At 48.1% G+C, this 27,061-nt stretch overlaps 2 protein-coding genes across 3 annotated transcripts in view; one reads left to right on the top strand and one right to left on the bottom strand.

The window, feature by feature from the left end:
• Positions 1-27,061, bottom strand: part of LOC138349470 (protein-lysine N-methyltransferase EEF2KMT-like) — a 45,530-nt gene that overhangs the window by 2,663 nt on the left and 15,806 nt on the right. The window contains exon 7 of one of the 2 annotated variants that reach the window (XM_069302503.1): positions 14,080-14,533. The exons of the other annotated variant lie outside the window; for it this stretch is intronic. The gene's annotated coding sequence lies outside the window, so the exon portion shown is untranslated. Of the gene's footprint in view, positions 1-14,079; positions 14,534-27,061 lie in introns of those variants that run through there. 2 annotated transcript variants of the gene reach the window in all.
• Positions 20,843-25,522, top strand: LOC123764716 (cuticle protein 18.6). The gene is made up of 2 exons (XM_045752769.2): positions 20,843-20,982; positions 23,945-25,522. The coding sequence occupies exons 1-2, from the start codon at positions 20,971-20,973 to the stop codon at positions 24,926-24,928; spliced, it is 996 nt and encodes a 331-aa protein (XP_045608725.2). The 5' UTR covers positions 20,843-20,970; the 3' UTR covers positions 24,929-25,522.

Here is a 27,061-nt window from a genome sequence, read left to right as displayed (position 1 = left end):
TGGGATTGGGTGGTTATAGAATAGGAGCTGCCTCGTATGGGCCAATTGGCCTTCTGCAGTTACCTTTGTTCTTATGTTCTTATGTTCTTATGTTCCCCCACCAGTCGACTTGTTCAGCTAAAGGCATAATGTAATGTTCCACTTTAGTAAATAAAGACTTAAAAAAACACTACCCCATCTGTGTAGTTACCGGTTACCTGACATTCTACGCTTAAAATAACCCATCTATTCCCCATAATTGTTCGATGTAAATTACCTCTCACCCGCTGGTCGAGTACACAGCAGTATATATCCTCCTCCATCACTCACCGCGTGGATACTATTTCACTCTGGCCGCAAATTGCCTCAAATCACCTACGTTGTCCATAAACATATATAGAAGAGCAACTGACCGCAACACCCGTATAGCGATCATCACATAACGTGGGAATATTAGTAGTACTGCTGTCAAAACATAGATGGCGCCAGGACAAACGGTAATTCCTATGGACTCGCCTAGTTATGCGTAGGGAATTGAGCTTCAGCTGTTTGGTCCCGCCCCTCAGCTGTATTCACCTAGTTGTACTCACCTAATTTGTGCTTGCAGGGGTTGAGCTTTGGTTCTTTGGTCCCGACTCTCAACCGTCAATCAACAGGTGTACAGGTTCCTGAGCCTATTGGGCTCCATCACATCTACATTTGAAATTGTGTATGGAGTCAGCCTCCACCACATTACTGCTTAATACATTCCATTTGTTAACTACTCTGACACTGAAAAAATTCTTTCTAATATCTCTGTGGCTCATTTGGGTACTAAGTTCCCCTTGTTCGTGTTCCACCCGTGTTAAAGAGCTGTCTTTGTAACTATCAAAATGCATATATCTTTGCTTTCACTTCAGTTATATTTATGACAAGGGATTTAAAATTTGCCTATATTTCTGCTTCTCTGATGACATTAAAAACTTTCGTTTATTACAGTATCTACATAAAATTAACATTTATCTTCATTAGGTTGTAGTTCTCATCAATAGGGAGAGCGTCGGTAAAAAAAAAAAAATTGTTTAAATATAAATATCTTTCCTCTCAATAATATGCCCGAAACGCTATGCGTACTAGTGGCTTTAGGTATTGTATGTACTAGCTCAATCTATAAATCCAATATTATGTTTGTAAATCGACTATTTATGTACTTTCCTGAATAAAATGAACTTTACTTTACTAATATCTAATCTCTGTGACTAAAACGTAAGAACTACTTTATCTATGACTTTTTGATAACATATACAATTATAAGCTTTATTAGTGAATCTCTATTGATTAAACAATATATCAGAGAGTGTGTAAGGTTCGGTGTTCCATGTGCGAAGAGACATCCCAGGGGTCCAAGCCCTCAGCCCAGGGGTCCAAGCCCTCAGCCCAGGGGTCCAAGCCCTCAGCCCAGGGGTCCAAGCCCTCAGCCCAGGGGTCCAAACCCGCATACCAAGAGATATTACACTATAGGCGAAAGTGACACGTACACACCTTCAAGATAGTGCCAACCACACTATAGACGTCAAAGAGATAGTGAGGGACCGTGGTGCGCGGCCACACCTCACACGGCTGCCAGGCTCGTCCCTACTGACCACACTGGGAGACAGCCTCTGATCGTGTCTAGGTTAACATACATGTAATATAAATATTTTGAGGGGCTAGGCATCATCAAGATCGTTCCTAACGCTCGACGGCCTCAGGACTAACAACAACAAACCAGACATGACTAGGCTGATCTTATCGAAACTTGTGTAGCCACAATGTAGGACAGAAAACAGATGCTTTTTCGCCAATAGGGAATAAACCCCCGGAACCGCCTATCCACCGAAGCAGTAATTGCCTGGGTACAATACATTGCTGCAGTTCAAAATCCAGCTGGATAAAATGAGGAAAAAATTAGGGGTGAGCCCTTTGATAAGCCGCCGGCTTCGTGTCCCTATCGAGGCTAACAGTGTTTGTGGTTCTCTGGTAAACTTTATATACATCATCTCACACTGGTAATGATCCCTAGTGTCCCAGGTCACGCTCCCACAGAGCCCGGGTCACCACGTCTCGCTCCCACAGAGCCCGGGTCACCACGTCTCGCTCCCACAGAGCCCGGGTCACCACGTCTCGCTCCCACAGAGCCCGGGTCACCACGTCTCGCTCCCACAGAGCCCGGGTCACCACGTCTCGCTCCCACAGAGCCCGGGTCACCACGTCTCGCTCCCACAGAGCCCGGGTCACCACGTCTCGCTCCCACAGAGCTCGGGTCACCACGTCTCGCTCCCACAGAGCCCGGGTCACCACGTCTCGCTCCCACAGAGCCCGGGTCACCACGTCACGCTCCCACAGAGCCCGGGTCACCACGTCACGCTCCCACAGAGCCTGGGTCACCACGTCACGCTCCCACAGAGCCCGGGTCACCACGTCTCGCTCCCACAGAGCCCGGGTCACCACGTCACGCTCCCACAGAGCCCGGGTCACCACGTCACGCTCCCACAGAGCCTGGGTCACCACGTCACGCTCCCACAGAGCCTGGGTCACCACGTCACGCTCCCACAGAGCCTGGGTCACCACGTCACGCTCCCACAGAGCCCGGGTCACCACGTCTCGCTCCCACAGAGCCCGGGTCACCACGTCTCGCTCCCACAGAGCCCGGGTCACCACGTCACGCTCCCACAGAGCCTGGGTCACCACGTCACGCTCCCACAGAGCCTGGGTCACCACGTCACGCTCCCACAGAGCCTGGGTCACCACGTCACGCTCCCACAGAGCCCGGGTCACCACGTCTCGCTCCCACAGAGCCCGGGTCACCACGTCTCGCTCCCACAGAGCCCGGGTCACCACGTCACGCTCCCACAGAGCCCGGGTCACCACGTCTCGCTCCCACAGAGCCCGGGTCACCACGTCACGCTCCCACAGAGCCCGGGTCACCACGTCACGCTCCCACAGAGCCTGGGTCACCACGTCACGCTCCCACAGAGCCTGGGTCACCACGTCACGCTCCCACAGAGCCTGGGTCACCACGTCACGCTCCCACAGAGCCCGGGTCACCACGTCTCGCTCCCACAGAGCCCGGGTCACCACGTCTCGCTCCCACAGAGCCCGGGTCACCACGTCTCGCTCCCACAGAGCCCGGGTCACCAAGAAACCCGTCCTCAGATCAAGTCCATTACCATGAGACACCACTCACCCGCCTCAAACCACCTGGATAGTTATCTAGATATTTGTGATGGTCTGAATGCAGAATAGTCTACATGTAAACTGGCAAATAAACCTTTGTCATAACTTGAGAAAGATCTCTGTTTACAATTTTATTGCAATACAAATCGTTGGTTTAAAATATAAAAGTGTATGCTGAAATCGTTCTTTTGAAGAATTTGATACTGTAAGCGGAATTCGAGGGTACACTCAAATACTTTTCGAATTCCGTATTTCATGTTTATCGTCAATAATACATCGTTTTAACGTAACCAAACGTAATTAAACCAAATCTTAACCTAAAGTAACCTAAACCTAACCAAACCATGGATAGAATGGTGATAATGGTACAAGTTATGAAGTCGTTCCCAATCCATTCCCCGAGTGGATCTCCTCCCTGTGGACAGGTCGCACCACGTCATGCTTCCCCAGAGCCAAAGTCACCACGCCTGGAGTTTTGGGCTCCAGAGCACAGGTCCTAACTCAGCTAATACGGAAGTTCTTCCCTCCACACTAAATTGGCTTCCTCGGTCCTGTATACAGAACAAAGGAGGGGGGGGGGGTTAGAATCCTGCATAGTGAAGGAGGTGTAGCCAGTGTCTGTGCCAGGGGTGGTGGGGACGCCCTGGGCTGGTCTCGGGGTGAGGGGGCGGAGTTGCTGGACTCGTCTCGGAAGGGGAGTGGGGAGGAAGGTGGAGGTTGCAACAACTCTCCCTTTAGTGATTTATTGTCCTATTGTACTTTTGTGAGGCGGTGCAGAGTATAGGCCAGGGCTGCTGCTCTGGTTCCTGGCCAGGCATGCTTATATCCTCTCTGACAGGCCTGGAAACTGCAGCGACAGCCCAAGAAGTATCGCTGGGGGTTTAACTCGGGCAGATGTGGTGATGAGTCTGGGAACATTACCGAGGCGACTCGAAGGACACGTACCCATGAACGTGCGGCAGCTCCGCGAGTCAGGAGAGGAACACGGGCCGGCCGGGGGACGGTCGAGGCATAACGCCAAGCACAACACCTCGCGACTCAGCGGAGTGTGCCAAGCACTCATACTCAGGAACTTGGACAAGGAAACTTGTACAGTACCCACGCAACACCAGTATTTAATTACGAAACCTATGCGTAGAGACTCTTCATAAAGAAGCACAGAATTTAAGACCACAGACTAGTGGTCTCAGGATTTAGATGACATATGAGGAAATGTCTACTCACAGAGTAGAAAAGGATGAGATGTTTAGAAAGGTAGATGGGAGAAAGATTTTAAGTGAAACCTTGACACCCAGATAACTGACAGGAGTGCAAGGAACCACAAAGTCGTGTGTGCAACGAAAAAAGACGAGCTGGCAAAGGAGGTATGAAGCAGCTTAAGAATGGAGAGGCCCTGCAAGAGGTGACGAAGAGCCCGTGCAGAGGTCCAGGTGATGTGCACACATGAACGGGACTTGTTAGTCACATATGTGAGGAACGTTCAGTTTCTGATTCCCGGCACCACACCCGAGGATGTTCTGAGTAGACCTACAGGGAGGATGTGACGAGGTAGGAAGTCTCGCCGCAATATGGGCACATTAACCACAGCAGCGGCCACCACCACAACACAACCACGTGCTCCGTCTGGAGATGGTGGCTGTACCACTAAGACAGGAGCCCAACCATCAATATATGCACGACGTTTAAGTACTTATCCGAGAGGCCAGACGCACGGCCGGGGAAATGCTGGGTGCAGCCTTGCCCACCGCCAGGTATGGTGGGCCGGGGCCGCCACCCACTTCCTCCTGGCTGATGGGGAATTATATTCATGCTCGCAATGGCTCGCAGCGCTGTTTACCAGAGGTGATTTGTGTCACCCGGGTCCACCACCATCATCCAGGCCACGTCCCGGGTGCTCGACACCATCAGTCGGCGCGTTTTGTTGTTAGAGGGAAGGTAACATACAAGCATGTATATAACAAACAAGCATGTGATACATGCTTGTTGGCGTCCTGGAGGTTCTCATAGTTGCCCTTAACGGATAATAACGTGAAGATAAAGTAGCAGAATATATGTGATGTCAGAGTCAAGAGCGGCTGACTGTTTGACGCGAGGAGCTTCCTATTGTGCCGCAGGAAAAACTGGCTTTCCCGTTCAAGGTAATTCATCCACGTCGTGGAAGCTGCTTCCTGGCCAGCACTGACACCCTGCACCCCACACCTGACCCCACTAACCTCTCCCCCCGACCACATTTTGGTCCCACTTATCCTCTCCTCTCTAACCAGGCCCACTTTCCTCTCCACACACCTCCCCCCGACCACACCTGCTCCACCCCGTCCCCTACCACCTACAGATAAAAACTACATTTCGTCAATGGGACGCGAACCAATGGGTGTTGTAACCAAGGGATTTCCCTCTGTGCTCAGGAGCCGACACCTCCCTGCTGACCCCCAGGCAACCCCTCAGCTCAACCCTCACCTCAGTGGTCACTAGCGCCACGCTTGTGTTACTTGTGCATGGTGGTGCTGCTGCTGCAGCTTCCGGTGTTGCTGCTTCCGGTGTTGCTGTTGCTGCTTCTGGTGTTTCTGTTGCTGCTTCCGGTGTTGCTGCATTTGGTGTTCCTGTTGCTGTTTCTGGTGTTGATGCTGCTGCTGCTGCTGCTTCCGGTGTTGCTGCTTCTGATGTTCCTGCTGCTGCTTCTGGTGTTGCTGCTTCCGGTGTTCGTACTGCTGCTTCTGGTGTTGCTGTTGCTGCTGCTTCCGGTGTTGCTGCTTCTGGTGTTGCTACTAGCGCTAGTGTTCCTGTTGTTGCTGCTGCTTCCGGTGTTGCTGCTTCTGGTGTTGCTGCTGCTTCCGGTGTTGCTGCTTCTGGTGTTGCTGCTGCTTCCGGTGTTGCTGCTTCTGGTGTTGCTGCTGCTTCCGGTGTTGCTGCTTCTGGTGTTGCTGCTGCTTCCGGTGTTACTGCTTCCGGTGTTGCTGCTTCTGGTGTTCGTACTGCTGCTTCTGGTGTTGCTACTGCTAGTGTTGCTGTTGTTGCTGCTGCTTTCGGTGTTGCTGCTGCTGGTGCTTCCGGTGTTGCTGCTTCCAGTGTTGTTGCTGTTGCTGCTTCCGGTGTTGCTGCTTCTGGTGCGGCGGCAGCGGCTGCTGCTGCTCCTGGTGCGTGTGGTGCTCCTGGTTGTGCTGATGCTCCGGGTGCCGACGGTGGCGCTGTTACTGCTTCTTGTGCTGCTGCATCTTGTGGTGTTAGTGCTGCTCTGAGTGGTTGGGGTGGTTCCCCTGGTTCTGGTGCTGCTCTGAGTGATGGTGGTTCTCCTGGTGGTGGTGGTGGTGGTGGTGGTGCAGCGAAGAATGTGGCGAGTGCTTACACATCTTAGTCCAGTTTTTATTTCATTGTGTTGTCATGGTCATGGCGTGGGACCTGTGTACCAAGTCGCAGTAACTAGTGAAGCAGTCCGCCACTCTCACCGCACTCGCTTCACACGCTAGTGAAACATGCACACTACACACACCTCTACCTCCTCTACACTTATAAACTATCGCGCCTCTTTACTTAATGACGTAACTTTATCAAAAGAAAGGACCACGCCGCGGAGAGTCTCAAGTCAAGCGGTTCAGACGCAGCCGACACGAGCACTCGGCTCTGGTGGATGCTGGGAAGAGGCCTCACACAAGGTGCCAGATGGGAGATGAAACCCTTCAAGAATCAGGTAGAAAGATATCACACCGAACCCGTCTCCTGAAGAGCAAGATGGACTAGGACAAGGAAGAAGTCCTCTCCAAGCCTTGCCTCCACAGGCAACACACAACATTATGGAGACGAGGCTAAATGTTCAGGCGTAATCCTAGAAGTTTTTGACCACAAATATACTTCTCAACATATTTAATGTTGTATTTTTACCTTAACTAGTCAAAGGTGCAGTGTGCGGAGTGACTATGTTCTACTCGTGCCGGAGCTCAACACCTTGGACTGAGCACAGTTCAGTGGCCGGGAGTGAGAGCACATACTTGTGCACTTAAGAGCTCAGTACCCTTCATCTCTATCATGGTGGCTCGGTCTATATTTAATAAACAAGCTTATTATTATCGAGATGGCCTTTGTTGGGCCTCGGAGCTCTTAACCTGTTTAATACCCACTAAGCCGCCATGATCGAGGAAAAAGATACTCATTTCTTTAAACAAGCAGTAGTAGTGTGTGGGTCCTGGCCCGGTATACACATGTGGCTCCTTCCTTCCCACCTCTTCCTACAACCAAGTCAACACAGTCCACACACAAACTATTAAGGACGGACATAACACATTACACATACTTAAGCCAATTGTTGACACTACTTCACATAAGCTTCAGACTATACATTCACATCTACGAAAGTGACAGGTGAAAATGTCAGGAAACTTAACTACCAAACACAAACACATACATACACCGTCCAAGCAAGCTTAGCTACCAAAAACACAAAGAGCAAAGCGGAGAGTGCACCTGTTATCATAACTCACATTTCCCCATGTCTACCCCCTCGTCTACCTTGCCCCATGCTCTTCCTCCCCCTCCCTCCTCCCCATGTTTCTCCTACTTTTGTCTCCCCCCCCCAACCCCCCTCCTCCCTTGCTCCCCTCGCAACACCGGCAACAAGACGCGCCAAAATAATTAGTTGGTCCTCCTCAGCTGCTTTTTGTGTACGTCGGGCCTGTGGGCCTTGTGGGGTCGTGACGGGGGAGTGTGGGAGGGAAGGAGGCCACACTTTAGTAATTAGACAACTCCATATTCAGGATACTCGCCACTTACTAATTCTCAACGATTCATATATTACAAGGACTCAGAAGTTGGGTTCCGCGACCCACTTGTTGGGACCCACTGGGTAGGGCTGGGGAAGGTGGGGGACCCAGATGCGTCGGTGGTGGGGAGATACTGGTGTTGTTGGTGATGGCCTATATCCCGGGCACCCAGCCAACCCTGCTACTCTGTCAGTGTCTCCACTCCCTGGCTCCCCACCACAACCATTACCACCACAACCAACCATTACAGTCACCACAACCATCCCCATACATTCCTTCCAAAGTGTTGAAGTAATGAGGATGAGAATGATGGCGCACCTGGAGAGAATACACTCCAGAAGGGAAACATGGATTAAGAGCGTAGTCATGCCAGACGAACATAAGAGTTCCACGCCAAGGTCCCGTGAAGCAGTAGTTACCGTGTTCGGGCGTGAACCCTTGGACTTTGGGACCTTCCGGTCCACACACTTATTGTCTTTACCTTGCGGCGATAGTGTGTCTACCTTGCGGCGATAGTGTGTCTACCTTGCGGCGATAGTGTGTCTACCTTGCGGCGATAGTGTGTCTACCTTGCGGCGATAGTGTCTTTACCTTGTGGCATTTGTGGGAAGTTGGAGTATACCTGATACATGCAGCACTTGACCAGTCCCCAGAATGCCACCCACAACAGCCGACTAACGCCCAAGTTCCTAATCACTGCTGGGTGAACAGAGGCAACGGGTGTAAGGAGACTTGCCCATATGTCTCACCCTAACTGGAGCAGCAACGGGAATATTGGGTAAACAATCTTACATTTTCAAGCAGCATTTGATATTCTTTATGAAAGATTTGTGAACAATAGACAAGACTGGATAACCGGGGAACACAGAACAGTGCGTCACTGAAGGTGTCGTCGAGCTGGAGGGACAACACAAGCCACATCCCCCAAACATCGTCTGAAAAGCCATTACCTCTTCCTATATGTGTATAGGAGGGAGGTAATGCTGCCCGAGGGAGATCATGCTTCCCAGTAGTTGTGTGTGTGTGTGTGTGTGTGTGTGTGTGTGTGTGTGTGTGTGTGTGTGTGTGTGTGTGTGTGTGTGTGTGTGTGTGTGTGTGTGTGTGTCTGTGTGTATTTACTATTTGTGCTTGCAGAATCGAGCTATTAGCTCTTGGACTAACTAACCAACTTATTTTTCTTTCCGGCTGCGTGTGTACTCACCTAGTTGTTCTTGCGGGGGTTGAGCTCTGGCTCTTTGGTCCCGCCTCTCAACTGTCAATCAACTGGTGTACAGATTCCTGAGCCTACTGGGCTCTATCATATCTACATTTGAAACTGTGTATGGAGTCAGCCTCCACCACATCACTGCCTAATGCATTCCACCTGTTAACTACTCTGTCACTGAAAAAGTTCTAACGTCCCTGTGGCTCATTTGGGTACTCAGTCTCCACCTGTGTCCCCTTGTTTGCGTTCCACCCGTGTTAAACAGTTTAGCTTTATCTACCCTGTCAATTCCTCTGAGAATTTTGTAGGTAGTGATCATGTCTCCCCTTACTCTTCTGTCTTTCAGTGTCGTAACGTGCATTTCACGCAGCCTTTCTTCGTAACTCATGCCTCTTAGTTCTGGTACTAGCCTAGTGGCATACCTCTGAACTTTTTCAAGCTTAGTCCTGTGCTTGACAAGGTACGGGCTCCAAGCTGGGGCCGCATACTCCAGGATTGCTCTTACATATGTGGCATACAAGGTTCTGAATGATTCCTTGCACAGGTTCCTGAAGGCAGTTCTGATGTTAGCCAGCCTTGCATACGCCGCAGATGTTATTCGTTTTATGTGGGCTTCAGGAGACAGGGTTGGTGTGATATCAACTCCTAGATCTTTCTCTCTGTCCGTTTCATAAAGTACTTCATCTCCCATTCGGTATCCTATGTCTGGCCTCCTGTTTCCACCGCCTAGTTTCATTACCTTACATTTACTCGGGTTGAACTTTAGTAGCCATTTGTTGAACCATTCATTCAGTTTGACTAGGTCATCTGTAGCCTCATACTGTCTTCCTCCGTCTTAACCCTCCTCATAATTTTTGCATCATCGGCAAACATTGAGAGGGAACGATTCTATACCCTCTGGGAGATCATTTACATATATCAGAAACAGTATAGGTCCAAGGACTGAACCCTGCGGGACTCCACTGGTGACGTCTCGCCAATCTGAGGCCTCACCCCGCACAGTGACTCGCTGTCTTCTGTTGCTTAGGTACTCCCGTATCCAATGGAGTACCGTCCCTTTCACTCCTGCCTGCTTCTCCAGCTTTTGCAAAAGTCTCTTGTGTGGTACCGTTTCAAAGGCTTTCTGGCAATCCAAAAATATGCAGTCTGCCCACCCCTCTCCTTGCCCGAATTTTGTTGCCTGGTCGTAGAATTCAATTAATCCTGTAAGGTATGATTGTCAACCCACGTTGATGTTGTGTCACAAAGTTCTTTCGCTCCAGATGTTCCACTAGTTTTTTTCGCACAATCTTCTCCATCAACTTGCATGGTATGCAAGTTAGGGACACTGGCCTGCAGTTCAATGCCTCCTGTCCTCTTGTATATCGCGACTACATTAGCCGTCTTCCAAATTTTTGACAGTTCACCTGTTGCCAGTGATTTATTATACACTATGGTATTTGTTATACAGTGAACTGTACTCACCTATTTGTGCCTGCAGGATTGAGCATTGACTCTTGGTGGGGGCTTTTCTTCAGGTGGGGACTCCATGATGGGGCGGCATACTCTAAGACTGGCCTCACGTAGGCAGTGTAAAGTGCCCTAAATGCTTCCGTACTTAGGTTTCTGAATGATGTTCTAACTTTTGCCAGTGTAGAGCTGCTGTCGTTATCTTATTTATATGTGCCTCAGGAGTTAGATTGGGTGTTACGTCCACTCCCAGGTCTCTTTCTTGAATTGTCACAGGTTTTCACTGTGTGTGTGTGTGTGTGTGTGTGTGTGTGTGTGTGTGTGTGTGTGTGTGTGTGTGTGTGTGTGTGTGTGTGTGTGTGTGTGTGTGTGCGTGTGCGCGCGCGCGCGGGCGCACTTAAATTTGCTTAAGTCTATTCTAGAAAAAAGACGATTCTGTCTGTGTGCACATCTGCCACCAGGTGTTAAGGTTCTATGCTACAGGAAGAGTGACATTCCCCCATGACTGGTAAACCATAATAATGCCCTAAATGAGCCAAGATCTGTCACACATTATAAAAAGAATAAACCAAACACTAATGAGTAACATACAGTAACCAATGAATACTTGGTAACGCCTCCGACTAAACACACACATTTCAAAATGTTCAAACAAGAACCCGCTTCCGTAGACCACAACGATAATTTGAAAACACAGAATAATATTGTATTAATTGGTAGAGCGAGCAGTTGTGTGATGTATACGGCCAGTATACAGTATACGGCCAGTATACAGTATACGGCCAGTATACTGTATACGGCCAGTATACAGTATACGGCCAGTATACAGTATACGGCCGGTATACAGTATACGGCCAGTATACAGTATACGGCCAGTATACGGCCAGTATACAGTATACGGCCAGTATACAGTATACGGCCAGTATACTGTATACGGCCAGTATACAGTATACGGCCAGTATACAGTATACGGCCGGTATACAGTATACGGCCGGTATACAGTATACGGCCAGTATACTGTATACGGCCAGTATACAGTATACGGCCAGTATACAGTATACGGCCGGTATACAGTATACGGCCAGTATACAGTATACGGCCAGTATACTGTATACGGCCAGTATACAGTATACGGCCAGTATACAGTATACGGCCAGTATACTGTATACGGCCAGTATACAGTATACGGCCAGTATACAGTATACGGCCAGTATACAGTATACGGCCAGTATACAGTATACGGCCAGTATACAGTATACGGCCAGTATACAGTATACGGCCGGTATACAGTATACGGCCGGTATACAGTATACAACTGTAACAGAAGTACATAACTTTTCACTGGCTGATTATTGAAGAGCTAAAGATCATTACGAACTGTTAAAGCAGGAGAGACTTTATCCCGACGTGGAGCAGGAAGAGCCTGGTACTGTCGCTCGTCTTGTGAAACAAGTTCAACAATTACAATGAACTGGAGGTCAAGGGCCGCATGTTTGTGGAGGGAGCGGAGGTGGAGGGGTGGCCCGGGGCTCCACCACACCCCACCAACATGGCCACACTGCGCAGTCTGGAGAACAACTACCAACACACTGAACTATTTTCCTGCACCTGTCCTCACGCTTAATGCATCGTAAATTGCCGCCATCACAGCGTCAGATTTAGTGAAAACAAAAGCCAGCAACACCGAGGCAATTCAGCCCGAAACGCTTTGCGTAATAGTGACTTTAGGCATTGTATGTACTAGCTCTACATCAATATTTGTATCACCTCTTGTATGTACTTTACCTGAATAAACATTTGAATTTGATTTTGAATTTTGAGGCTCTTTCTTAACACACACACAATATGGAACACACACAACACATCAATGTGTTAGTTGAGCTGCCTACATTTCTGGTTAGGGAAAAAACACTTCAAATTTGACGTTTGTTCAATTATAAGAAAAAGGTTAGTTGTTGACGCTCTTATGTTTGATATTGTCTTTGGTGGCCTTGGCTGCGTCTTCAGTCCCTGATCCCTCTCTTACGGCAGCGCTTCCTCTTGGTTAATATATTCCTACTGTTGACGTATCCACACTTGGTAAGTAACTTTCACTCCTTATTATAAAGTGAAGCTAAACACCTCTGTACGTGTGAGGGTCAGGTCCACCAGCTGTGCTCAGGTGGCTCAGACGGTGTTCAACCAGCCAGGGACACGAGGTGTTCAACCAGCCAGGGACACGAGGTGTTCAACCAGCCAGGGACACGAGGTGTTCAACCAGCCAGGGACACGAGGTGTTCAACCAGCCAGGGACACGAGGTGTTCAACCAGCCAGGGACACGAGGTGTTCAACCAGCCAGGGACACGAGGTGTTCAACCAGTCAAACTCCCGAAATGACACTACTTATTGTAAGTATTTGGTGGAAAGTATCAATATGAGGTTATGGCCGCCAAAATGTTCACTTTTGTACTTTTAATGTTATAGTCTAGAAAAAGAAATAGAGTAAAAATTATAACCTGATCTACCAATCCTTGGCCTAATATATGTTTGTGCTATACTAGGCCTAGTATAGCACATACATGCTATATATATTAGGCCTACGATTGCTAGGAGAGATTATGTTCTATGTTGGGGTTAAAAAAAAAAGTTCCCTAATTTGGCCCAAACGTTCCCCTGCCCACCACAACACACTGGACCACTCCACCACAGTTACACAAGAGCCTCCACCTCAGGCGGATGACCTGGTAATAACACGATGTCGGACTTTAATCCAAACAGTAAACTAATGAGAATGAGGACAGAGAAGATTCGCACACTAGGCGAGATCCCTGGATACAAATCCAACTGGATATCGGGACAAATTTATGAGGGAGGGTGGGGTGGGGGGGGAACGAGACCTTGACCAGCCGCTGGCTTCCTGTCCTAGAGCACACAGCCCCAGCATGGAACCCCTCGCCCTTCATTTATCAACTTTTACCAAGAGATATAGTAGAGCTGGAGAATCATGGTGACAGCCTTAACTTTATTGTATATCTACGCTGTATTGTTTACTGGTGTGGGAGGAAGTAGACAACACGAGAGACGCTCACATGATCACGGAGACGACTCCCGCACCTGCTTTTTGTGGGCGATAATTTTTTGGTGGTGAAGTGTGTGTGAAGATGACCTGGCCAGTCCCTGTGGTGATGGTGAGGTGGGTGGCAGGGCGTGGTGATGGTGAGGTGGGTGGCAGGGCGTGGTGATGGTGAGGTGGGTGGCAGGGCGTGGTGATGGTGAGGTGGGTGGCAGGGCGTGGTGATGGTGAGGTGGGTGGCAGGGCGTGGTGATGGTGAGGTGGGTGGCAGGGCGTGGTGATGGTGAGGTGGGTGGCAGGGCGTGGTGATGGTGAGGACGTGTGCTCCTGGCACCAGAGCCTCTCGCCTCGTCAGAGTTATATTCCTTAGGGAAGGTTCCGTCACCACCTTGACAAATTGCACAGAATAACATTTTACTCAAATCTTTAATCTTTCTATAAAGTTGTGGATTACTGTGCGAGGTTGTGCACGTGGAGGCGGTCCTCAGGGCGTGCAGCTACCGTCCGTGTCGCCGGGGTCCTCCTCCAACCATGCTCAACAGTCTCCTTGTCCAACCTCTCAGTTTATCAGAGAATTTTGAATGTAATGATCATGTTTTCTGTTTCTTTTCTTCCAAAGGCGAGAGGTTTAAGACAAGTTTTTCCTCGTAATCCATACCTCTCAACTCTGGGACCGGTATAATGGCGTACCTTTGGGCCTTCTCCAACTTCGTTTTCGACATTACTCGTAATGTTTTTTTTTTCTGTCCGATTCCAAGAGGGTTTCCTCTCCAATATGATACCTTGTGTTCGGCCCCTTGTTCCCAGCATCAAACATATAAAGGCCCATCTCCTGTGCCAGGTAAGTACTACGGGCTCGCCGTAGCCCGTGCTGCTTGGAACCTTGTTCAGAGTAGCTGAATCTAAAACAACAACAAATCGAACAATTAGTTTTCACTTGAAATTGAAATTGAAATAAGTTTATTGAGGTAAAATACACACAAAGGGATGAGGTAGCTCAAGCTATTCTCACCCCGTTCAGTACAACGTTTGTCGAGATACACAAGTATTGCTCTGTTCGCTGGAGCACCTTTCCTCTCACTCCTGCCTCCTTACCCAGTGTGTGCATCAGTGACGTGTGGGCCACCGTGTCTAAGACATTCACACTAAACACACACACACACACAAAAACTAAACACACACAGTCCGACAATCCCTTTTGTGCTTGTCTAATCTCGGTCGCCCGACCATACAATAATAAAATTTGCATATGTGTGTGTGTTTGTGTATTTACTATTTGTGCCTGCAGAATCGAACTATTAGCTCTTGGACCCCGCCTTTCTAATCAATCTATTTTTACTATTTTTTGCCACTACATATATTTCTCTCTAACACACGCACACGCATACATCCCCAGGAAGCAGCCCGTAGCAGCTGTTTAACTCCCAGGTACATATTTAATGCTAGGTGAAAAGGAGCATCCGTGAAAGAAACTGCCCATTTGATTCCGCCTCCACCGGAAACCGAACTCTGGCCATTAGGATTACGACCCTTGAACGCTGTCCACTCAGCCGCGAGGTCCGTGTGTGTGTGTGAGTGTGTGAGAGAGAGAGAGAGAGAGATCACATACCACACCGGCGCAGGGTTCGATCCCGGGCTGGCCTCGGTGGTGATGGCTGCAGCCTTGTGACGTGTTCACCAAGGCCAGCCCCGGAGTCCGCACTCACTCTCACATTGTCTCATTACCTTCGCTCTAAGCCTCCTAAAACTAACACTTTTAAAGATGAATACAGTAGTAACCGTGGCGGGGACACCAGCCAACAGTCACGCCAACAGTCACTCAAACCAACAGCTGTAAGGTACAAGAGACCTTAAAGGAAGATATAAATTAAGCTTTAGTATACTGAAGAGGGAGATGTGGCGTTATACCTCGGGCCAGTTATACTGTGGACGAGGTATACGAGAGAACAGGTTGGTGAGGGGGAAGCAGGCAGGGGAGAACCCACCGCTACCTTCTCTACCCCTTAACCTTCCTCTCATCCCTCCTCTCCTACGTCATACGTTTCCTCTCTCCAACTCTTTCTCCTAACTCTTCCTTCCGCCCATCCGCTTAGACTGATCGACACAGCGACGGCCTCACGCTTAAAGAATCGCCGTTCCATCATCGCGTTCTTCTACTTCCTCTGACCATAACTCCCCCCCCCCCCCCCCCGCTGTATTAAATAATGTTTTAATGCTGGACTAAGGTGGTGGTGGTGGAGTGTGCAGAACATTATGGAAGTACCAATACATACGACATATAGGGACGACTAGGGTGTGAGAGTGTCTTCTGCCCCAAAACAGAGCTGCTGACCCCAATCCTCCACCAGGATATAATCCTCTTCAATACTAAACAGTATACATGTAATGTTCACGATTGTGGATGGTGCACGCGCCCAAGGTACACAAACCACACTTCTACATCATTTCAATTGTAGAAACGAAACCTACAGCAGTCAGTAATGCAGTCTTAACTACCTCCCACGGGAGGGGGTGGGTGGGCAGAGAACGAGCGAGGAACGACGGGGGGGGGGGGGGGGCAGAGAACGAGCGAGGAACGACAGGGGGGGGGAGAGAAGACAATTAAAAATATTTGAGCGAATTTATTTTTCCTAAAAAAAAAAAAAAAGATTTGAGGAAATATTCGTGGCGTAAGAGACTACGAATAGCCTCTTACGCCACGAATAAATCATTTGCAAGGCAACTACAGAGGACAAAGGGATAACAACAGTGATCAGATACAAGCCCCAGCTAACACCAGAGGCGCAGGGAAAAGAACGAGCAGAACAATTAAAATTGCCTCGAGGTCCTTGAGAGTGCAAGAATGGTGGCGTATGGATGAAGGGGAAAAAGCTCATAGTTCTCAGCGGCAAATCACAGGAAAATTTACTAGGTAACGAGGGATCCCCACGGAGGGAAGAGCACGTGGAGGCCAAGCAACCTGGAGCAGCAGAACAGACAAGGTGGAGGACACAATGAACAGATAACACTAGATATGTTCACTCAGTGGAGGAGAGAGTGAGGACGACGACCACACAAAGACGAGAGTATCCCTCCAGGAAGTGTAGTGGCAACACCAGCTACAAGGTAGAGGAACATAGATTATGGAGTGAACAGCACACAAGCGCGCGGAGGCTACACAACAGCTCATACCACACAAGAGAGAAGCAAAAGAAGTGCATAATTAACATTCGGTTCAACAGACAATGCATAGAGGCCAAAAACAGAATGACGGCGGCTAGGGAAATAAGTACAGAGTACCGAGGTAAAGTTTGAAGACAGTAGCTAATGCCAAGTAACTTCTAATTTAACTTCACATCCAAGCAAAAAGAAATGAACATAATGGGCCCAAATAATTAGGCTAAGGTAACCAGAGAAAGTGACAAGCGTCTGTGATGAACTCAAACAAATTTCAGAGCCTTAAGGTTGAGCTTGAGTAGACAGCTGGAACAAGAAATTAGAGGAGTTCAAACATACTTTTTAGTCCTAGTTGTCCAGAACTAATACTTAAAAGTATCTACAGACTTATCAAAAGCCCTCCATTATCGGTCGACGAATAGGGGGGCCTTCGACAAGCCGCCGCTTTCCTGTCCTCGTCGAGGCCGCTAGTGTTAGTGGCTATCAAGTAAACTCAGAAAAATTTATGCAAGATCTGACCCACATATACAACTCCAGGTAAAAATATAAAACTGTATTATGTAGCATGCAGCAAATATCTTTTAATTGACAGGAAAAGCAACGTAAAAGATATAAAGAGTAATCATGTCACAAGACCTTACTGTTAAAGAACGCCACGAATAGCCGTCACAAATGCAAGAAAAATGACAGGTTAGCTAACAAGAACGTTTTAGACAAGAGATGCCTCGCCAATGATGACACTTTTTAAGACACCAGTGCTCTCTAGGGCTGAAATATTGTTACACAATATCAGCTCATTCAGGAGAAATTGCTGACCTGGAGAGCGTGCAAAGATCCTTTACCACTAAAATCCACTCAAACTATTGGGACTGCTTAACAAATTTATATCTGTATTCCCTAGAGAGCAGGCGGGGGAATAGAGAATAATTTACACTTGCAAAACACTAGAAGGACTGGTTCCAAATCTGCACACGAAAATAACACCACACGAGACCAGGAGGCATGGCAGGATGTTCAATATAGTCTCATTGAAAAGGAAAGATGCAATAGGTACGCTGAGGGAGAACTATCAACATAAAGGGCCCAAAACTTTTCAACACTACACATGCAAGCCATAACTGGCCGACTTCACGAGTGTTCAAAAGAGACTGAAACACCTTCAAAGGATACCTGATCAACCAGGTTGTGATTCATACGCCAAACTTCGAACAGCCTGGTTGACCAGACCACCAACCTGGGGGCGTGGTTAGGGACGCAGGGACGTTGATCCTCGAAATCAACAGTTACGACAGAGTAATGTGGATTGACTTTTGTAGCAGCTGTGTCGAGACAGATGCCAAGCACAACATACCCAGGACCTCCGACACCCACACAATCAGATCCAGCCTCCACTGTGCTGCCCTGACAATCATCACTCTTAAATAGGAAATCTTGAAAGCTTCGAAACTCTACAAAACAAAGGAACAACTACAAGGTAAGGTAATTATCAAAAGAAGGCACCAAACCGGGAAGGCTATGTAGCACCAGGAACAACTACAAGCATCACGGTGACACCAGAAATTGACGAGATCAAAACGTGTATTGTTGGCAACACTCCTGGAACACTTGCAACTACACCCCAAACTGACACCATCCTTGGCCGTCAGGATCGCCATAAAGGAAAGCTCAGAGATCATCAATGACGCTAAAGAAATGTAAAATGTGGAAGGAGCAAGAGTTGTAGAGCACCGCAGCAGGCGTGGTGGCCCATACCAGAAGTCCTGTTTACATCGCATCTTCTCGCCCACACACCGTGTCTTTTCAACGGTGTTCAAGAAATGTGCAATTACTTCATTAAACATTTATGTAATACCGAAAATCATAGCTAATTATCCACAGTTTGATTACTGCACTGTAGGTAATGGCCGTCCACCTGCCGCCCAGGTGGACGGCAGGTGGTTGTATAGACAGCTGTGGGCCACTTCCTGAACTACTTGTAAATATAATAAGACATAATATGCATGTGTATATATATGCATTATAAATTGTAACCAAGTAATTATCAAAAGAAGGCGCTCAGTCGGGGAAACTATATAGGACCATTAAAGTTGCAGGATGTTCGAAGGGCGCTAAATATAACTAAGGATGCCAATACGAGAACAAAAGAGCACAAGGCGAGCGCATCAAAAGTATCTGATTCACCAAGGATGCTATCGAGGGACAAGTGACCGCGAGGGACGGTCGGAAAGCAAGACAAGTTCGTCCTGGAAGTCCGGACATTCAACAAGGACATGCACGACCGTAAGAGGAACAATTCATTTAGGACAATAAGGAGCAGGGCGGCGCTCCATTAAGTGCCCGTGTTAAACGCAGCTTCGCAACATTGTTAGTGGCTTAGATAAATTAACTTTGGGTTCAGTTCCTGAATCCATTTTGTGCTTCTGTAACCCTTTCCACCACCGTCCACGAGATGGGTATGGGGTGTATAATTATTTACTAAATTATTCAATCTATTATAAAAACTCTGTTAACCTGCTTCTCTCAATGCTAGTAGCCGGCCTATTCCATTCATTCAGAATTATATTTCTAGGCTAGTGCTTCCCTATATCTCTCCTAAATCATTTCTCCAGGTTATACGCACTTGTGTGTGTATGTCCTCCCCGTCCCCCTTGTCCTGTGTCTCTAGCAAGTGCAGATTAAGACACGAATGCGTCTTCGTGGGAAAGGTCAGGTATCAGGCATCAACCTTGATGAACTGTTTTCCCTCGAGTCCAGGTGATGCCTCACCAGTGCTATATATACATATATATATATATATATATATATATATATATATATATATATATATATATATATATATATATATATATATATATATATATATATATATATATATATATATATATATATAGATATATATAGCTGAAGGATGATCCAACTTCTGAAGGACCCGATGAAGAGCGGCGACTGATCACACTAGAGTCAAGGCATTTATCTGTCACACCTCAAAGCTGGAGCCTTGGCGGAATTACTGAAAATACGACCTAACACCAACACTACACTGATGGATCTCTTGATCAACACTCTACCCATGCTGCACCAGCTCTCTACAACCAACTTCTACTGATCAACCCTCAATACCTCTACAATTCAGATCGAAACGCTCGCTATCAGAATGTTTCTTGCCAACGTTAATGTAATGCTCGATTGGATAACCGCTACTCAAACTGGGTGAATAGACACCCTGTCGTTCCTTCAGCACTTCCCATCAGTTGCCTGGTAAAGTTACCACGTACAAAGCACCCACCTACAGTATAGAGACGACCAGGGCTGAAGAACGGATGACAGACCAACTTGGCCAGCAAGCCATATGTCTGGAACACCGTAGCCCGTCATCAAAGCAAGGTTGAAACACCTACGGTAAAGATGATAAAACACAGTGAACGTCGGTTTCACAAGTCAAATACTTGTAAGCTCTATATGAACTTACATGACAGTACTTGACTCAGCGCCCTTGACCATGTTCCAAGATGTGACAATTTAATTCGTTCACTTACAGCCAGTACAGTAAAAACCCACTAAATCAACGTAACCCAATCACCTTACTTAACCTAGGCCTGAACATGACGATGCATAAACACACAATATTCGAGAATAAAAACTTAAGTTTATAAACATTACAGATTCGTCGTGCAAGTTGGTTGTCTGGTGAACAGGTCAACAAACTTAGGACTTACAAACATCTAGGCAGGTCAGCACTCTCCCTACAGCTCAGGCAGGAGGGAGACTGGCCCCAGGACCACACAAGGCAGTGTAAATGTGTGTTCACGTGTGATACCTGCAGTGGCTCAGAGGTTCTTACTCCCCAGGGCCTGGTCTTAAGCCCGGCATGACGTGTCTTAAGCCTAGCCAACAGGGCTGTTGACTGGAGTGGCTCGCAGGCCCACCTACCCACCACAACCTGGTTGGTCAGGCACGTCTTGCAGGTCTGTTTTTGTTCAGGTAATATTTCTTAACGCTGGATACCTGGTCTGGGAGGGGGGCTGGCGAGGCAGGGCGGTGAGGCAGGCCGGTGAGGCAGGCCGGGGCGGGAGTGACCTCGCCCGGAGGAGCTTGAGGGCGTGGTCGTGACCGAGCACATATAAGCACCCGCCTCGCCTCCTCCAGACAGTCTACTCCAGGAACCACAAGTGAACACTACATCATGAAGGCCCTGGTAATGCTGTCTTCCGTCCATAGATGGGGCTCAAGTGTCCGCGCTTCATATAGTCTGCACGCAACCTGTGTTGGGGGTGAACATGAGGCACAGTGTGTGGGGTGAACATGAGGCACAGTGTTGGGGGTGAACATGAGGCACAGTGTTGGGGGTGAACATGAGGCACAGTGTGTGGGGGTGAACATGAGGCACGGTGTGTGGGGTGAACATGAGGCACAGTGTGGGGGGTGAACATGAGGCACAGTGTTGGGGGTGAACATGAGGCACAGTGTGTGGGGGTGAACATGAGGCACAGTGTTGGGGGTGAACATGAGGCACAGTGTTGGGGGTGAACATGAGGCACAGTGTGAGGGGTGAACATGAGGCACAGTGTGTGGGGTGAACATGAGGCACAGTGTGGGGGGTGAACATGAGGCACAGTGTTGGGGGTGAACATGAGGCACAGTGTGGGGGGTGAACATGAGGCACAGTGTGAGGGGTGAACATGAGGCACAGTGTGGGGGTGAACATGAGGCACAGTGTGTGGGGGTGAACATGAGGCACAGTGTGTGGGGGTGAACATGAGGCACAGTGTGTGGGGGTGAACATGAGGCACAGTGTTGGGGGTGAACATGAGGCACAGTGTGGGGGTGAACATGAGGCACAGTGTTGGGGGTGAACATGAGGCACAGTGTGGGGGTGAACATGAGGCACAGTGTGTGGGGGTGAACATGAGGCACAGTGTTGGGGGTGAACATGAGGCACAGTGTGGGGGTGAACATGAGGCACAGTGTGTGGGGGTGAACATGAGGCACAGTGTGGGGGTGAACATGAGGCACAGTGTGTGGGGTGAACATGAGGCACAGTGTTGGGGTGAACATGAGGCACAGTGTGGGGGTGAACATGAGGCACAGTGTGGGGGTGAACATGAGGCACAGTGTGTGGGGGTGAACATGAGGCACAGTGTTGGGGGTGAACATGAGGCACAGTGTGTGGGGGTGAACATGAGGCACAGTGTTGGGGGTGAACATGAGGCACAGTGTGGGGGTGAACATGAGGCACAGTGTGTGGGGGTGAACATGAGGCACAGTGTTGGGGGTGAACATGAGGCACAGTGTGTGGGGGTGAACATGAGGCACAGTGTGTGGGGGTGAACATGAGGCACAGTGTGTTGGGGTGAACATGAGGCACAGTGTGTGGGGTGAACATGAGGCACAGTGTGTTGGGGGTGAACATGAGGCACAGTGTGTGGGGGTGAACATGAGGCACAGTGTGTGGGGGTGAACATGAGGCACAGTGTGTGGGGGTGAACATGAGGCACAGTGTGTGGGGGTGAACATGAGGCACAGTGTGTGGGGGTGAACATGAGGCACAGTGTGTGGGGGTGAACATGAGGCACAGTGTGTGGGGTGAACATGAGGCACAGTGTTGGGGGTGAACATGAGGCACAGTGTGTGGGGGTGAACATGAGGCACAGTGTGGGGGGTGAACATGAGGCACAGTGTGGGGGGTGAACATGAGGCACAGTGTGGGGGTGAACATGAGGCACAGTGTGTGGGGTGAACATGAGGCACAGTGTGTGGGGGTGAACATGAGGCACAGTATGTGGGGTGAACATGAGGCACAGTGTGTGGGGGTGAACATGAGGCACAGTATGTGGGGTGAACATGAGGCACAGTGTGTGGGGGTGAACATGAGGCACAGTGTGTGGGGGTGAACATGAGGCACAGTGTGTGGGGGTGAACATGAGGCACAGTGTGTGGGGGTGAACATGAGGCACAGTGTGTGGGGGTGAACATGAGGCACAGTGTGTGGGGGGTGAACATGAGGCACAGTGTGTGGGGGTGAACATGAGGCATAGTGTGGGAGGCCTAGGAAATTTAAGATTTGGTTGTTGCCTTCTTTCTCGGCTTCTAAAAATCAATAGCATAAAACATGGGCATTGCTTGGGTTCAGAAGTTCATTTTATGTAAAGATATATAACCTGCATAGTGGCTACAGGTTCCATCACTTTGGACGAGAGGGCAACTTCCTTAGGCAGGTTGTGCTGTTCTGCCTCCAACCCGTCCACAGACCAAGTCCATTCCATCCAACGGTCGACTCCAAAGACGCATTCATAAATTTTAAGAATATAATATGAAATGAACATGGAGGATAGTGTGGAAAAACCATGGAGGATAGTGTGGAAAGAACATGGAGGATACACTTTGGAATTAACACGGAGCGTACTCTGTGGATCGATCGAGAAAAAATATAGTTCAAATTAATCATGACCAATACATAGAGTATGAAATGAACATGAATAGTGTGAGGTGAACTTCAATAATTCAATGTGGCATGAGCACGAGTCCAGGAGTGTTGTTGTTGTTGTTTAAGATTTGCTGCCTGGAACAAAAAGTTCCAAGTAGCACGGGCTATGGTGAGTCCGTAGTGGACTTCTTATGTGCAGGAGTGACTAGGAACATGGCCCCGAGAAGTGAATATGCATTATAGACACGTGTTCTTCGTGTAGGTCACGTTAGGCGAGCTAAATCACTTTGCAATAAAAGCCTTTCCTAACCCGATCATTGTCTTAATTACCTAACTAAGCCACAACAAAGGTTGCCATATTTTAGTAGCCTAATGGTATTTATTGCGTAGTTTGTTTGAACTAATTTCTGTACTGTCTAGGGTAGTTGTCGTTACCTTAACTAACAATGTGAAATGTGATTTTTTCTGTTTAAGACGTTTATTTCCCACTGAACAGCCCTGCAATTTCCTAGGCTGGTGTTCTATTTTTAAAGAAAGCTTGACCATCACTAACAATTAATGTCATTACATTTCTACTGATATTTTCAGATATTATTTCTTATCGTCTTCTTGTTTAGTATCACATATCAAGTAGTAACTAACATTTTCACTATGATAGTTAATTTAATTTGGACAACCATAGTAGTAACTATATATTATCTTGCTGTTAACTATTTATCAATTCTCGACACAGGTGCTGCTGCTGTGTCTGCCATGTGTAAGCTGGTGTAAGCCCACCACAGTGGTCAGCTTCAGCCCAGTGGGATATTCTCCGGGCGTCGCCCCAGGGTTTGCCTACGCCTTCCGTGCCCCTGCCCCTCTGTACTCCCGCTCCGGCGGAGCCTCAGGCCGTTCACTCTCGTCTGGAGCCTTATCCAACCACGTCGACCCCCTCGCCTACGTGCCCACAGTACTCAAGACGCAGTACCACAGCCAGGATGAGCTCGGTCAGTACGCCTTTGGGTATGTGGGAGACGCGTCAACCGCTCACGAGGTCCGTACTTTGGATGGCGCCGTGCGAGGCTCTTATACCTACGTGGATAGCAACGGGAAGCTGCAAACTGCCAGCTATGTGGCAGATCGCAATGGCTTCCGTGTTAAAGCTTCCAACCTTCCACAAGCACCGCTTGCTGCTGCTCCTGTCATAGTCTCACTGCCTGAGCCCGTTAAACCGACCCCTGAGGTGGTAGCTGCCACTGCTGCTCACTTACGGGCTGTTGCGGAAGTCAAGGCGTCCCGAATCAAGCGAGCATCCATCAGTCACCTCCTTTCTTCTGACAAACTGGCACCTGGGAATCGCACCAATCACGTCAAGGAAGCATCCACCCCATTCCCTGTGCTCAATAAAGCCACAGTACCTCCTAGTACCGTGCACTCCGATCATACGAAGGCTAATCAAGAAGACCTGGTGTCTGTTACTCAAGTGTCACTTCCCTCATCACCTGTCTCTCCAGTAGATGGTGCCCCCCGTGCTCTCCCACAGTTCGACTCCCAAGATGAACTGGCCGGAGTCTCAAGACAACACATGGTTCACATCCCCGGTGGCATCACCCGTGGTTCTTACTCCTACATTGACACCAACGGCGAGATGCAGACGGTGTTGTACATGGCTGACGATGAGCACGGCTTCAGAGTACTGGAGAGCAACTTCCTGGAAGATCCCTCTGATACTAACTAGTAGACGGCGGATGTCCTGGGTTTGAGCCGACCCTAGCCAAACTCCACAATTATTCAATATTACGGGTGCCTTTAAGTCATTCTGGCGAACTCTAGAGTTTTCCCAGGATAGCCCTTGAGCCGCTCTGAAAGAGCCCTGAAACACCCTTGAAGATAGTTCTAGAGTTGCCCCAGGGAGAGCCCTTGGCCACCTCCCCGGAAGAGCCCCAGGAGAGCCCTTGAGCAGCCCCAGCGTTACCTCAGGTGGCCCTGGACAAGTCTAGTGGTGAGAGCGGCCGCCATGGTCACCAACCAGGCTCGCGGCAGGTGCTGGATGTAGTCATTATTCTTATTTATTCTAATATAAGTGGCGTGCGAGGCTACAGATGTGACAGTGTAAAGGTGAAGGAAAAATGTATATCACAGTTGTTTGAAGGTGTAAGAACACATGGTTGATCTTCCTACAATATAAAACAAAAGAAGTACAGTTTTCTCTAGTCTAGCCTCACCGAGACTGAAGCTCGCACGTCAAATGTTTCTGTGGCTTTTAAGTTTTGTCTATAACGCAAATTATATTTTTCGCACCGCAATTTTCAATAAATGTTAAGTAAAGTTACTGAGGTATTATTCTCATATATATACGTTGACCCTATGTAATAAACAAATGTTAGTGGTTTAACTTGACGTAGTGTGTATAGCCTGAGTCAATGTTACCCACCTATTGTGTTATTCATACTCATCCTGTGGGCGGTAGTTTATTGTGCACCCCATACTCATCCTGTGAGTGGTAGTCTATTGTGCACCCCATACTCATCCTGTGAGCGGTAGTTTATTGTGCACCCCATACTCATCCTGTGGGCGGTAGTTTATTGTGCACCCCATACTCATCCTGTGGGCGGTAGTTTATTGTGCACCCCATACTCATCCTGTGGGCGGTAGTTTATTGTGCACCCCATACTCATCCTGTGAGCAATAGTTTGCTGTACTCCCCATACATATTCATTCTGCGAGTAATCCAAATCCTAACGTTATGACAGCTAAAAGCAAGAAAATAATATAAATCTTTCCCAAGAAATATTTCCAGACCACCTTCACCCTACTGACCCTCGGGGAGTTCAGACTTTCTTGACTCATAAGAGCCTTCACACTCCAGGCAGGCTCAAGCACAAGCTTCCCAGGTATTCGTGGCCCTTTATCAATATCACCTATGTATATAACGAGTCTATATAATGGAATTGCCTCATATATAATTACTGGGTTGTCCTCATTAACTTCCGTATTTGTTATTGTTAAATAATTGGTGTAAATTAAAGAAGGTGTATGTTAATAAATCTAAAGTATATACAGGACGAGAACGTAAATAATAATATTTACATTAGGTGGATAAATCGTCGTAACCACAGATGTGACTGGGGCCAGATTCACAAAGCAGTTACGTAAGCACTTAAGAACCTGAACATCTTTTCTCAATCTTTGGCGGCTATGTTTACAATTATTAAACAGTTAATGAGCTCCGAAGCACCAGAAGGCTGTTTATAACAACAATAACTATTGATTGGGAGGTTTTCATGCTTGTAATCTGTTCAATAAATGTAACCAAAGTCGCCAAAGATTGAGGAAAGATGTACACGTTTGTAAGTACTTGCATAACTGCTTCGTGAATCTGGGCCCCCAGTGGTTCCCGGGGGGGGGGGGGTGTTCAAAGCCTTCCCTCGACGACTTGGGCACCAGTCACGCCACACTCTTGGCTCAGGACGAGCCCTTACATTCCTAACAATGTCATATGACACACTTGGCTCTTCATAGGCCACACACACCGTATAATCTCCCCCCCCCCTGTGTATTTTACTTTACTAAACGCAAAATATATATATATTTCCCGAAACGCAATATCCTTTAAGTGGATTTACGAGAATGTATTAATCACCGAAATTGCACCTTATTGGCATATACTATTTAAATAAATAAAATAAAACACTAAAGTTATGCGCCATTTTATGCTACATTAGTTTAGATTATCGGCAAATACTGTAGGTAAATTTCAGTATTGGATACACACAGAAATCACAATAGTGTGATATATCAAATGGACCAATCCCACAAGGGCAGTGATGAGGGTTCGAACCTACAGACGGGATGTTCCTAGATGCGACTT

This window comes from Procambarus clarkii, chromosome 48 (genome assembly GCF_040958095.1).
Source record: "Procambarus clarkii isolate CNS0578487 chromosome 48, FALCON_Pclarkii_2.0, whole genome shotgun sequence".
NCBI lineage: Eukaryota > Metazoa > Arthropoda > Malacostraca > Decapoda > Cambaridae > Procambarus > Procambarus clarkii.
The sequence above is the reverse complement of the archived record's forward strand: the minus strand, read 5'-3'. Positions and strand labels throughout refer to the sequence as shown.